This window comes from Rhea pennata, chromosome 6 (genome assembly GCF_028389875.1).
Source record: "Rhea pennata isolate bPtePen1 chromosome 6, bPtePen1.pri, whole genome shotgun sequence".
NCBI classification, from domain to species: Eukaryota; Metazoa; Chordata; class Aves; order Rheiformes; family Rheidae; genus Rhea; species Rhea pennata.
In genome coordinates, this window is record NC_084668.1 from 30,058,498 (window position 1) to 30,071,952 (window position 13,455).

Here is a 13,455-nt window from a genome sequence, read left to right on the forward strand (position 1 = left end):
CATGAACTGAGTACACACCTTCTACAAATCCTGTTTGGTGGATAAATATGAACTTCATTAAATGCAAAAGGTCACGGTACTTCAAAGGATGCTTTAAAAACAAAAAGGATAAAGACTGTAGTCCAAGTCACTGTCTTTATTAAAATATTTTGCAGCTGTTTTTCAGTGGTGTAGTTTGATTTATACCTTGGACTATTGGGGGGGGGGTTATTTTTTTTTTTAATAACTAGAGAGGAATTTATTTTAAAAGCGTTGTCAGTGATAACAGAGCTTCATTAAGATAATGTCCTTCTACATGACTTAGAAGGACAAAGGTGTGGCCTATGCAAAGTCATTTGAATCCTGTTTTCACGTTGTGTTGTCAAAGAAGTTTGTCTGTAAGACCTTCCTTGCACTGTTAAAGCATAAATTGTTCTTTTATGTCATTTTTATTCCCTCTTTGTGGTGTGTATCACAGTTCAAACAGAAGAAAAAATCTAAACAATTTTACTTTGTCTCTCCTGTATTTGAAGAAGACTGAATTTGGATTTGCAAGCTTGAAAGAGAATGTTTAATTTAAATGAACAAAATGTTTTCCCTGCCTTTAAAATTAATTGAGCCATCTTTCCTAAAGCCAATATTTTGACTTTATAGAATGTTGTGTAGAAAGTTTTCCACAGATTATACTTAGAGGTTTTAAATTTTCTTTGTGTAACATAATTTGAGTTTGTACTAACTTTTTTTTTGGTTATATTTACAGAAATCTTTGTAAGATAGATTCTAGTGGAATTATAAAATGCCATTTGAGAGCACTGCGTAGATCTCTAAATATACATAGAAAGAAATCTGTCTGTCCTAGCTTCTTCCCTCCCTATCAACAAAAATGATTGATTGTATTTATCTATTGTAACAGCAAGTTTCTGAATTTTTATTACGAAAGAAAAGATGCAGAATCACCACTATCAAACTGATACTTCATCTCTCATACCAAGTGTTAAAATACAAACATGTGACAAAGAACCAGAAAAAAGTGTATATGTTTTAAAAACTCTTGTCTACTTAAACATCTAGGGAGGATGAATGATGAATACAAGGGATTGGATATTGCCTCGTAGGTAATCCTATTTTAATGACACTCTGACTCAAAATACAAGCCAGGAAGTTTATGCCTCTGCAATAAATTGTCCATTTGCCATAAATTTGTGTCTTGCATCCTACAGTTACAGCTAAGAAGGAATTTTCTTCTATTTTATATCTTGTATTTATTCTACTGAAATTTCAGTATGATATGTTTATTACATAGCTTTACTTTTACAGAAGGGCTATGAGGTGGCTGTTTTGGGAGACTTTTTTGTATGGTATAACCCTGAGTAATTGAGATTTAAGAAAAAAATGGAGAACTGCAAAATAATACTTTCTCATAAATTGTTCTGCCATACTTTATCTATATCTAGCCATTGTTGAATCATTTACACTTTACAATCCTGTTTTTTAAAAAATGAAAATATCTGTAGTCAGCAAGCCAGAATGTTTCTTAAAAAAAACCAAACAAACAAAAAAAACAAACATACACACTGAAAACAATAAAACCCTCTTCATGTTTTACGTGCACTTTTCAGCCTGCATCTCATCTGTCATTGCTGTTAGGGGACATGAAGTTCATAGGCACAGTATATACGTCTCTAATTACTGTCACTGTGTTTGTTACCTCCCAGTAATAGCATTTAGTATTGCTCAGTGGGAGAATGACATCATCTTTTTACAAGTACTTTGGAATTTTTTTTTTTTTGCCCATTATTCTCTTCCTTTCCTCTTATTCATTTTCTCTGTATTTGATTTTTTAGGTCTTTTGCAGGAATTATCAAATTCTATTTATTTGAGCCCCACTTTCCTTTCTATATATGCAGTGAATGTGTCAGGAAGGATAATAGGTGACCCCTCAGTGAAACCTGGCGAGTTGGAAATTCTCATTTTTGTTTGAGTCTTGGAGATAGATTTGCAGCTATTTTGCATATGCGAGGGCTAGAGGTATTTAGAAACAATGAAAGATTAGATCGTTCAGAGTCTGTGGGTGCTGTATGGACCGTGTAACTGCACCAAGCTGATAGGTCTTTTAACTCTCTTGGTGAAGCCCATGCTGTAACTGAGCATAATTCTCTTTCTAGGAAGCTGTCAGATTCTATGCAATTTCCAGTAGCAGCAGCTCAAGGGTTGTAGGGTCAGCAAGTTCAGCTGAGTCTTGTAAAGAATTTATTTTTCTTTTCTGAACTACAAGAATGATTATCCCTATGTGCTATGCTGAAGGGCATGGAGAGACTTTGGAGGATGACTCTGCAAACTGTGTCTATTGATTGTAATATGAACCATGCTGTATTTCAATTGCTACTGGCCTAACTAGGATGATGAGGGCTCTTCAAGTGCATTATGCTCTCAAAGCAGTAAATGAGGAGATGTAAAGTCACTTCTTAATTCAGAGTTCTGAGCCTGTATGATTTATTTGTGTGTGCAGTGTATGAAAATAAGGGCTTTGGGCTGAACCTTACATGACTGAAAGTTTCAAGACATTCTGATAGGTACATATGTATGGTAGGTATGTGTATAAAATGCTGTATGTCATTAATCTCTGAACATGCAAGGAATATTCATTTTGCAGCTGACTGATTATGTTTTGATATACTAGTTATATATGTCCAAAATCTGTGATAACAGCTATGCTAGCTAACTAATTTGCATAACAAATTTTTCTAAGTACAAAACTATAATAATATCCTGAAAATTTGCTATTTTCAGTTGGTAGTTATCCATCAAACTCCAAAAAATATATAATTCTCAGAACTGACTTCTATCCTACAGATGCTCCAGTAACAGTTACATTCTAGAGAATAAAAAATCTTGGGTCTTAGCTAGCAATAATTATATTATCTCATATCTCTCTTGAAGTAAATTAGACTGCCAAAATCTTAAACTCTTGGCTAAAGTTTACTAAATATTATATTCCTAAGCATAATATTAGGGTTGTCGCAAGCATTAGTACTATCGTCCAAATGGCCAAGGACAGTTAGTAGTTACAGCAAACAATGTTAAAGAAGCTTTTCACATTAAACATATTTTAAAACAAAACAAAGCAAAACATGATTACTGTAAAGCAGACCAAACTTCTTATAAGAGTTGCTGTTAAAACTGTTCCAAACTGTCACTGTTTTATAATTAGTCATCATAAAAATCACATTAATAATGTACAATTCTGCATCTTTAGAGCAAGTATGATAAGCTAGCTTTAATGGGAGTAGATTTATTTTCAAAAGAACTGAGAACACTATGTTCTATCTGGATCTCCTAGTCAAAGGTGAAAAACATCCAAGAACCTGTGTATTAAGTACAGCCTTTTGTTTTCAAACAAATATAGTAGTATCGTGCCTAATGGTCTGACTAATTTCTGATGTGTTTTTCATTTGCCAGGCTTTAAAATTTGATTTACTCTTCAATCTCTGACAAAACCGAGTATTTTACATTAACTGATATTCATTGTTTTCTCACTGGCACATGCTCTTCCTAAAGACAAGTCACCTGTGTTAGATTAGCTTTGCTTTGTGATTGGGACAATACTTAGTTGCTATTTTCAGTACATACATGGAGCTGCATTTAACAAAAAAATCAGTAGTAGAAATACAGTGAATTTTAAAACTTGGAGATTTTTCACTGGAAAATCTGTGAGTTTTAAAGCTTTAAACTGTAAATGATAGGGTAAAATATGCTCAGTCTAATGTAAACTTTTTTTTTTCCAACAAGGTAAGGTACCTATTAGCAAAAACAATTCCATAATGGTAAATGTTGTCTTTGTGTACTTTGCTGTCACAAAGTACAAATAGTCCTCTTTTTACAAGCCAAAAGGTTGGGCAATTTTTATTCAGACTTGGAATCAAATTGAAGAGTATAGCTTTGTGGATGTCAAATGTACACCAACGATATTGATTTCTTACGGTGTTATTTATCATTTTACGGCTAAGCAAAAGCGAAGTTATTCTGTGAGTTCATTAAAAAACAGTGTATTTTTCTGCTCTTACGAATCTTTGGCCTAACTGCATAAGTAATTATTGAGCATCCAGCTATTTCTTAATATGTTAAGTGTAGAGGACACAACCATGTTGATTGAATCATCAGTTATGCCAACACCTTTTTAAAATTAGGCAGTAGAGCTTAGAATGTCTAGGCACTGGTAAACTGTGATTACTATTTTTAATTCCACTGAAATGAGAATATTCCCACTCAGTCTGAGGGTGGCAAAGTAGTTCAGGCTTATTTACTGTGTAACAAGCTACAAAACTGCTATTCTGTTTCTCCAGCATCTCCATAACCTATCCTTTTCCTGTCTGATTCTACCCTTTTCCAAAAAAAAAAACAAAAAAAAAAAAACCAAAAAAACAAACAAACAACAACAGAAAAAACCCACCCACCCACCAGGTGCTCCAAGAAGAAGATTGAGTTTGCAGCTTCATTCTGCATGTTGATGATCATTTGCTGTTTTTCTATTTAGCTGTTACTTTTCTATATTAGGAAAAAATTGTTTATAACCCAGAATCTACAATGCAAGTACCAGAAAGAGACATCCAAAATTTATATGGGTGAGCTCTGACTGTATTAGACATATGACCATTATTTATAGCTGTGAGGACCTCTACTGTTTCTAGCCCTTGATGCGGGTGCAATATAAGCAGGCAGCATGGGGCAGCATGCCTGGTCAGGATACGATCAGAGTTGTGAGGAAAGGTCTCTTGATCTACCTCAAAACAGCATATACAGAAATCAGTGTGCTTGGCCTGTCCAGTTTGCCAGTCCAGACTGCTCAGTGCTAAATGCAGAGAGTTGGTGCTGAGTTCCGAAAGAGTTTGTTCAGGGTTGGGTTGGTGGGGAGTGAGAAGGCAGAAGGGGATTCATTCTTGCTTCTGAAAAAATGATGTGGGTATTTCTGAGACTGTTTAATTTTTATAGGCTCTGCACCTCCTTCATTGTGGCAGTAATGAGACTGCTGAGAAGCGTCAATGCTTTAATTGCCTGTGACTTACGAAATCAGCAACGTATTTTCAAGGCCCCATCTCAGTCTCAAAGGGTTGAGGAATTTGATGGAGATTTTTAAAACATTTTATATAGCCTTCCGAGGGACTGTCTCCAAAAGAGAAATGAAGTCATCTTAGAGGGAAAAAGAGCTACTGCCAGACTCTGTAGAAGTAGTCGTCACATATCCCTGTAGTTTGGTTGCCAGTATTACATTAACAAATTTGTTCTTCACAGGCATTAGTCACTGAAGGGTCTTTGTTCTGTTTTCCTTTTCCCCCAACACATACTCCAAGTGGTAAGTGCAGTTGTTCTGATGTTGTGTTAATATACTTTGGGCCCTATATTCTCTTCACAATGTTTTATCTCTCTAGGTGTTACCCATGCAGCTATATGGGCAGCTTGCATTTCGTACCTTAGTGCAGCAGTGCCTCCGGAGTTGAGAACCTCAGCCCAGGGAATCCTGCAAGGTCTTCACTTGGGTCTGGGCAGAGGATGTGGGGCTATGATTGGAGGGGTTTTGGTCAATTACTTTGGTAAGCCAAGATTGTGTCTTTATTTATTGAAAATTTTGTTTGCTGAACTGCTAACTTAAAATATCCTAAGTATAAGTAAGTTTATTACTCTTTAAAATATAGTACTTTGTATAAATCTTGGAATCATAGGATTTCTCAGGTGAGAAGCGACTGTAGTAGGTCTGCAGTCTGGGCTCCTGATGAAAGCAGGGTCAACACTGAATTCAGACCAGGTTGCTTATGGTTTTGTCCTGTCAGATTGATTAGATATATTACATCTTGATAATTTTATGTGAGAAAATCTATTAACTGGTCCTTAGGTAAGATGAATGAATCCTTTGTGAGAGAATAGGTTGGTACTATATAGCCTCTTGATCAAGAAATGAGATTGTAATTACTCAGTTAAAAATTCTGTGCAAAACCCGTTGAGGAAAAAAAAGTGTTAGGAGGAAGAAAACATAATAAAACAACCTAACAAGAATATACGTGGGATTATAAGTGTCCGTAGAGTACATTATGCTGACTTACCTTGTATTACTTTATTAGGTAGGTTCTCAATTAAAATTTTTATATATATATGTGTGTGTATATTTATATAAGTGTGTGTATATTTATATATGTGTGTGTACTTATATACACACACACACATACATACATACGTATCTTCACAGGTCCTGCTGCAACATTCAGGGGAATAGGAATGGCTTGTTTAGTGATTCTTCTTCTGTTTGCACTGATCCAGTGGCTGTTGGTTCCTGATGAAGAAGAAGGTAAATATGCAAAATTAGAGATGATGAAAATGATAGCTCCAAATGTCATTCCCTGCAACCTTAACTTGGTCTGTTCGATGTCTTTTCTTGGTTTTGGTTGGAAAACTTGTTTTCAAATGAGAGGCTTTTTCCTGAGTAATGATTGAAATTGAGGTGGTGTGTTGCTGCTGTAAAAAGTGCATCACTGAATTCTTGGATTTCTTCCTTTAATAGGAAGAAGGTTAATATACTTTACTATTTTTATACTTTCTCAGTTCTGAGAATCCCTTAATTTAGTCTGACATCTGTAATGAGTTGTTTCAGTTACATCAGTCCCTTAAGGCAGCCTTCTGGACCACTCATGTTCATACTCTAGCAGTCTAAGCCATCTCTGCCAGAAACTGTAGAAATGTCCTCAGAGAGCAGAAACTTTTATGCTTCAGTATAAAGCATATATATGCATTGAGTATGAAATGAAAGACTGTTTTCTTTAACTGGAATATTAAATGAACTGTCCTTGAATAATTATCAAGTTGCCTGTACCAAAGTATTCAAATATTTATTTTGCTAGAATTTTCTTCACCTCTGTTCAAATGATAATGGAGAAAAATGGAAAGGTGAACGGGGTATTTACTGTTTCTATTCTTCTATCAATGTTAGGTTCATTACACATGAACCTACAAAAGTATAGTTTGTTCTTGTAGTCTTACTCTGTGAAGTTTGTTTCAGTCTTTGGTCTTCACTTAAGATACACTCTATACCCATCTTAAGAGTATGTATCTTAATTTTAAGTATCATAGTAATTAGGTTGATTTCAACAAGACTATTTGAGTGATTAAAGCTAAGCATAAGCTTAAGTGTTTGCAGAATTAGTTTTTTTGTTTCTTAGCTACTAGAGAACTTACAGCCATTGCTTAAAATACCCACTGTTATCTTAAAAGTGTGTAAACAAAATATAAATTTGAAAATAAACTTTTTATGCAGTAGAATATTTTTACTCAGGAAAAATATTTTCTTCAAATTTACAGTGTTGCTTACAGACTCATAAACAACATACAGCTTGTTACACAAAAGTAACTAAACAGACTGTTAGAAACTTGGATATTTTATGTATAAATACTCTGGCTCTCCAAGATTAGAAGGCTTGCTGTGTTGGGCTACAAGTCATATTTTGAGAGGTATTTCAAGGCAGTTGTGAAAACATTTCAGACTATCAGAAGACCTAATATTTGAAAGAAGGAAATCTGTGGTATCATTTCTCCTTTCATGTAAGCCTGTGTGATAAGCATTTTCATTTTCTCCAGTGTGTGTGTGTCTAACTTTTTTGGTCGCTAACTGTAGCATCATCTCCATAACTATGCAGGAATGATTTGTTTTCTTCGATAGGACTATGCTAGATAATGCAATGAAGTGATGAAGAAGATGTAGAAGAGCTCCTTTAATCAAATCAGTCATGTTTAGAAACTTTAAGGTTAGAATCAAATATTATGATGATGTAGGCCATGGGACTTCTCTGAATGGTTCTGAATACTGTTCAGCTGTGACTGTGAGTGATTTGTAAGATGCAGAATTTATGCAGAGGAAGAAGTTTGCCACAAATTGGCATATATTTAACCACAGAAGGTTAAAAGACTTGTTTTAAGTCTACATTTAACATGAAAATGACTAAGTTTGTATTAACATGAAAATAAGTAAACCTAATAGCTAGCTAGGAACAAATGGGCCACTTCTTACTCATTAGCTCCTTCTGCTCTTGCAGCCATCTAAGATACATCACTGCAGCTGCAGAAGAACCTTGTTTGCAGGGAGCATCCAAACAGTGTTCCCTAACTAGACTGTGATGTTTCTGGTTCCTGGCTGTTTGTGCATTGTGGTCTGCTTTCAGGACGGTAATAACCCCAAAAACGTATTATGACAGCAGCATCACTTTGTTTTCATTGCCTCATTTGGCTTTTGCTGATGATTACTTTGTTTTAAACTTCAGAAAAGACAATGCTGGCAGAAAGGATTCCAGTGCCTTCCAGTCCTGTTCCCATAGCAACTATTGATCTTGTACAGCAGCAATCAGAAGATACCATGCCTCGGACTGAGCCTAGACTCCCTCTAAAGAAAACCAAACACCAAGAAGAGCAAGAGGATGTGAACAAACCTGCTTGGGGTATCAGCTCTTCTCCTTGGGTCACCTTAACTTATGCCGTCTATCAGATAAAAGAGATGGTTAAGCTATCCAAAACAAATCCAACTTCTGAGATTCAGCCTTTGCAGGTAATCTTCTGACATATAGAAAGTTATTACCATAACTTAATGTTGAACGTAAAAACATTTTGCAGGATGCTTGAAAGACCTCAGTAGCTCTGTAAACTTGTTAGTATCTAACAAGTATTCCCTGTCAGCCTGTAATAAATTTGGAGCTGTGAAACAATAATTGAAATATTGTAGCAAACAAAATTACAACCCATATATATAGTACAGCAGGAGTAACTATTTTTGAAGATACAGTCCTGAAGATAGAAGAGGAAGACATGGAAAGAGACTTTGTTTTATAGGCTTGGATATATTTAAATTCCTTTTACCGTCTGTTTGTTTTCTTATTATTTGGAATGTGTGTTTTTTCCATTTACCAAAATTAACAAGAGCATAAATGAATGTGAAGCAAGATGCACTGCTTCTTATAGAATGTAAAATATTTTTTATTCACTTTTACTTCCCTGGACAGTGCTGTCAAGCATCTGTATTGTGGTGGAAATAGATGTTCCAGACAATTACCAATGGTATACAGTGTCTTCTGTTGAAATGAATTTCATCTCAATTTTATTTAGAGTTGTACCAGGTGAAGGCAAGAGCCATTCTATGACTTAAAATGTCTGATTCCTGGTGCTTACTTTACACAGTTTCCCCTCTTTCCAGTCTCTTCCCAGAAAAACTTTTTAGTAATCTCATCAAGGACTGGATGGACTTGAATCTTGAACAATGACCTAATGCTTTGGATGCACCTTTCAGAATGGAGCTGAAGCATACTGGTCCAGCAAAGTAGGAAAATGCTGTTTTGAGAGCAGGTTTGAAAACAGCATGGGTAATGTTAAAACCACTGTGCTTACTTATCTGGAAGAAGGAGTGGTGAGGTTCCCCTCTTATGCACCCAGTGCATGTGAACACAGAAATGCTATTTTTGCAATTCCTGGTTTTGGAAATGGGTAGTTTAGGATATGACCATGAATCAGCTGAGTGCACTGTGCAGGAATTCCACTTGGTCAGCTCTCTCCTACCTTTACCATTTGCCTTATTGAAAACAGATTAACAGGGACACTTGCTTTAGTTTTCCTTTGAGCTTCCCTGAGTCTTTAAACTGACTTGCAGGAAGAGCAAGCACCTCAAATGTGAATTAAGTAATTTCTAGTATCTGATATCTTATCTGGAATGATCTTGTTTAAACTTACTTATTATTTAAACTTATTTTAACAGGTGTTTTTTTTTTTTTATAGTAACATTGAAGATATCATGAGTGTCTTTCATCAGTGATCTGTCTAGATAAACCACTCTGTTTCCCATTGGTAAATGTCCTCAAGGTGTTTGGTAATATAAGCTGTCTCCATTTAAAAGTCAGGAAAAAAGTAGTGATAGATAGTGTTATGTACACATCAAGAAAAGAATGTTTTGCATTTGTATGATGCTTTTAAAAGACTTGTCCAACATTGTTGGACACTACTCAACCACTTCATTGAGAATTATTAAGTAGCCAAAAAGGCTTTCTTGCCTGTTGAAGTTCATTGGTTTCTAAAGAATGTCATCTCTTTTTTCTTTCATTCCTGTAACAATACTGTGCTGATATAAAACCTGATACATATGTATTGTACTACTTCCTTCATTTTCCAGTCTCCAAAGTCAATTCCTTATCCCTGTTTCAGGTTTCCAAAAGCACAAACCTGCCCCAAAGCTTTTCTGTTTTCTCTGCACACAGTCATTTTAGGCTGCTGGTGGTAAAATACTGAAACTAGAAAAAGGCTGCCCAGTTTTGTTACTACATTTGTCAAATAGCCTCCTTAAAATGTGCATGAAAATACATAATTTCTGAGGAGGATTAGTGTGCAGAAAATGGAATTAGTTACAAAATTATTAATCTTAAAGATTAATTTCATAAAGATTTTGACTTGATAGTGTTACTGCTCGCTTATCTTCCTTTAAGCTAAGGCATATACTTGCCATACTCTTTATTCTTTAGTGAAAAAAAATATTCATAGATAATGTGCCATCTTCTAATGTGAAATTTATCAGTATGAAGGCTTGTTGTTTCACAAGGGGGGTGTAATTGGTGTTTGTACTTAAATGTGCCCTCATGTTTCTTAGTAAGGCCCGGTTGAGTAGACTGGATGGAATGCATACTTCAGTTTGCAAAAGTTCTGCCATTCAGAGTCTGAGCAGTATCTTGGACAGGGAGGCACTATTGAAGAGAGCAATGTGTAAGGAGCATGAAATAATTTTTACAGAATTCTTTGCTCAAAATAATGATGTTGTTTGATCACTTTAAATTTCAATTTATTCCTTGAAACACAACAAGTTTGTTTTTTGCATGCTTCTTGGGGAAGTGCAGTTAGGAAAAGAGATGGAAGGTAAGCTATTGCCTGCTTGTTGTTAGTGTCATCTGGAGTTGAATGTACTACTTTTACTTTGCTTCTTTAAGTTGATTTGCTGTGTTGTGGGCATTCAACCTAAGGGCTTTGTGAATTTCCAGAAGTGACTGAATGCATCCGGGGATATCCACTGGGGATAATGCCATAAGTGTTTATATTTACTTTTTGCAAACAATGCTTTCCTCTCTCTTTAGAAAATCAATGAGAATTGCAGTGCTTCACCAGCCAGCTCAGCAGGACAACCCCAAAATGTGACAGATTCTGGGCAGTCCAGAAATTGCTCAACAGCAACATCAGATTCCCAAGTAGGCAGCGACCGCATTGTGTTGGACTCTGACGCTCAGCCTGCTGCTGCAGGGCCCTGAGATAAGTTCATCTTATCAAATCCAGTGCATGGATTTCTGCTTCTTGGCTGGGAAATGCTGGAGTAGGAGCTCAAAAGTAGGACTTCCTTCATCTGAACAATCATAATGTGATGCAGTGCAAGCTTTTAACTATATAAAGAACATTCATATGACTACACAGAGCAACATGAGCTGGGAAATCAAAAGTTTGGAAGGCTTGAGGGAAGTGATGCAACTGGATCTATTTGTAGGAAGAATTATTGGCTGCTTTGCTAGTTTAGTCAAATGTTAAGAAATTTCTCTGCAATCTATAGAAAAAAGGAGTTCACATTTCACTTGCTCAGGCACAGAGTGTCTGACTTGGTCAGCTAATTTATTATTTTTTTCTTTTGATTTGTTCATAAGACAAAGGGACTTTTTAGGAGAGAAGCTGAGTTTCCTTGCATAGTCTATTAGAATATATCAGGCCCAATAAATATAGGAGCAGCGTGAAACTGTCTCTTTAAAATTTCTCGGAAACAGAACAGCTTTAGCAAACATATCTTCATATTGTGGTGATGGATTAAATAAAACACACAGCATATCCTTTGATGGAGACATTATCATATTTGAGATACAGGTCTAGTTCTGCAAAGCAGAGAGATTGAACTGGTGGCATTTTAGTGAAACAAAAAAAATGGAGGAAGGATTCTAAAGAAGCTCTGGGTTTGTAGCTCTCAGTTGGGGTATATATTGTGTGTGTTTGGGTAACTTTAGGTTTGATGTTATAGCAAGACAGCAATCTGACCAAGATTGCACAAGCTGAGGTTGATCAAGGTTTTCAAGGGACACACTGACTTTATTTTTTATTTCATCATTTATGTACTGATTTATTTAATGAAGTGTTGTTACTGTGGTTATTTATTAAGAAAACAGCAAGCTTTAAGTGCCTAGGGAAGGTGGGGGGGGCAGGGATGAATTACCTAGAAATCTTAATGATTAGGATTTTGCGGAGTGTGTAGGGGAACTGTTGATGCAAAAGTCAAGTAACATGAGAGAATCTCAGGAGGAAGGAAATGTAGCTAAATAGCAGTATGTTTAGAAAATTGCTTTGCCCAATGTCAAAATACTGGAAGATTTCTGAATTATGCTTTATCATGCTTTTCAATGTTAATTGTGGCCAGCTCAGTTGCTGGTGCACAGTGTAAATTGCTGCTGAAAGGAAAACTCTTGGGCTCAAGGTAGGAGTCTGTGGGGTTAGGGAGCATAAGTGTTTTAGGCCACTTGCTTACATTAAGAGCTTGATCTTGAGAGATGCTGAGCACTCAGCTTTTACAGGACTGAATAAATATTGCTTAGCACTCCTTGAGGTCAGGCATATGTGACAGGCCTTCCATGGGGAAGGTGTGTGCTGTTGGACTGTACAGCCTGTGCAATGATCCAGGCGCAAGCTTCACAGGAGCACAGAGTTAGGGGAGAAGAAGGTAGCAGCAGCTCAGAAGCAAAGGGGATATGCAGTTTTCATCCACTTTGAAAGCCAGTTAGCTTGACTGAAGGGTCTCCCATGGCTGTGCTTTAGCTCTGCTTTTAGTACAACCCATGTTCTGGTGCCTGGGACCAATACCATAGGAAATAAAAAGAAACATCGATAACTAGCCACTAGTTACTTTTTTTGCACTTGAACTTAAATGTACTGTATGTAATCCTCATGACTTGTTTAAGTGTCCTTTAAAATCAGAAATGTATTTATTGTATGTTTGTATAACTTGGGAGAGAACTAGACAACTGAACAGGTGACAGGACAGAAGAATGCTAAGAATCATCCATTTGTGGAGTTCATGCTACATGGCGTTACCTCAGCTTCTACTGCATAGCACCTGGATTGTGAGGTGAAGAGCTTCTACACTGTGTTTACACTTCAGAATTGTTTATTTGAAATGCCTGCTCTTTTTGGAAATGTACAGTCATTCTGTGTTGCAAGATAGACATGTACACCTGGGTTTTGATATTTGTGAAATTGTAAAAACTGTGGTAAGAAATATAAAGTATCCATAATGTATTTAATAGTATCAATCTGAACTCTTATTCCATTTGTTCATTTTATGGCACCAGCAGCGAACATAATCACCTGAATCGAAAATAATTAAATTGTAATTACTTTTGTAAGGTACATGAAGGATAGTTAACCTAGAACCTGGGAGCTACTATC

General features: G+C 36.0%; 1 protein-coding gene across 1 annotated transcript in view; it reads left to right on the top strand.

The window, feature by feature from the left end:
* The window catches only part of MFSD6 (major facilitator superfamily domain containing 6), a 28,176-nt gene extending 14,861 nt beyond the window's left edge, over positions 1-13,315 (top strand). Inside the window, exons 4-7 of the mRNA XM_062578161.1 lie at positions 5,406-5,567; positions 6,218-6,316; positions 8,280-8,560; positions 11,118-13,315. Of these exons, the coding sequence (XP_062434145.1) occupies positions 5,406-5,567; positions 6,218-6,316; positions 8,280-8,560; positions 11,118-11,288 (713 nt within the window). The 3' untranslated portion in view covers positions 11,289-13,315. The remainder of the gene's footprint in view (positions 1-5,405; positions 5,568-6,217; positions 6,317-8,279; positions 8,561-11,117) is intronic.
* Positions 13,316-13,455: the final 140 nt, after the last annotated feature.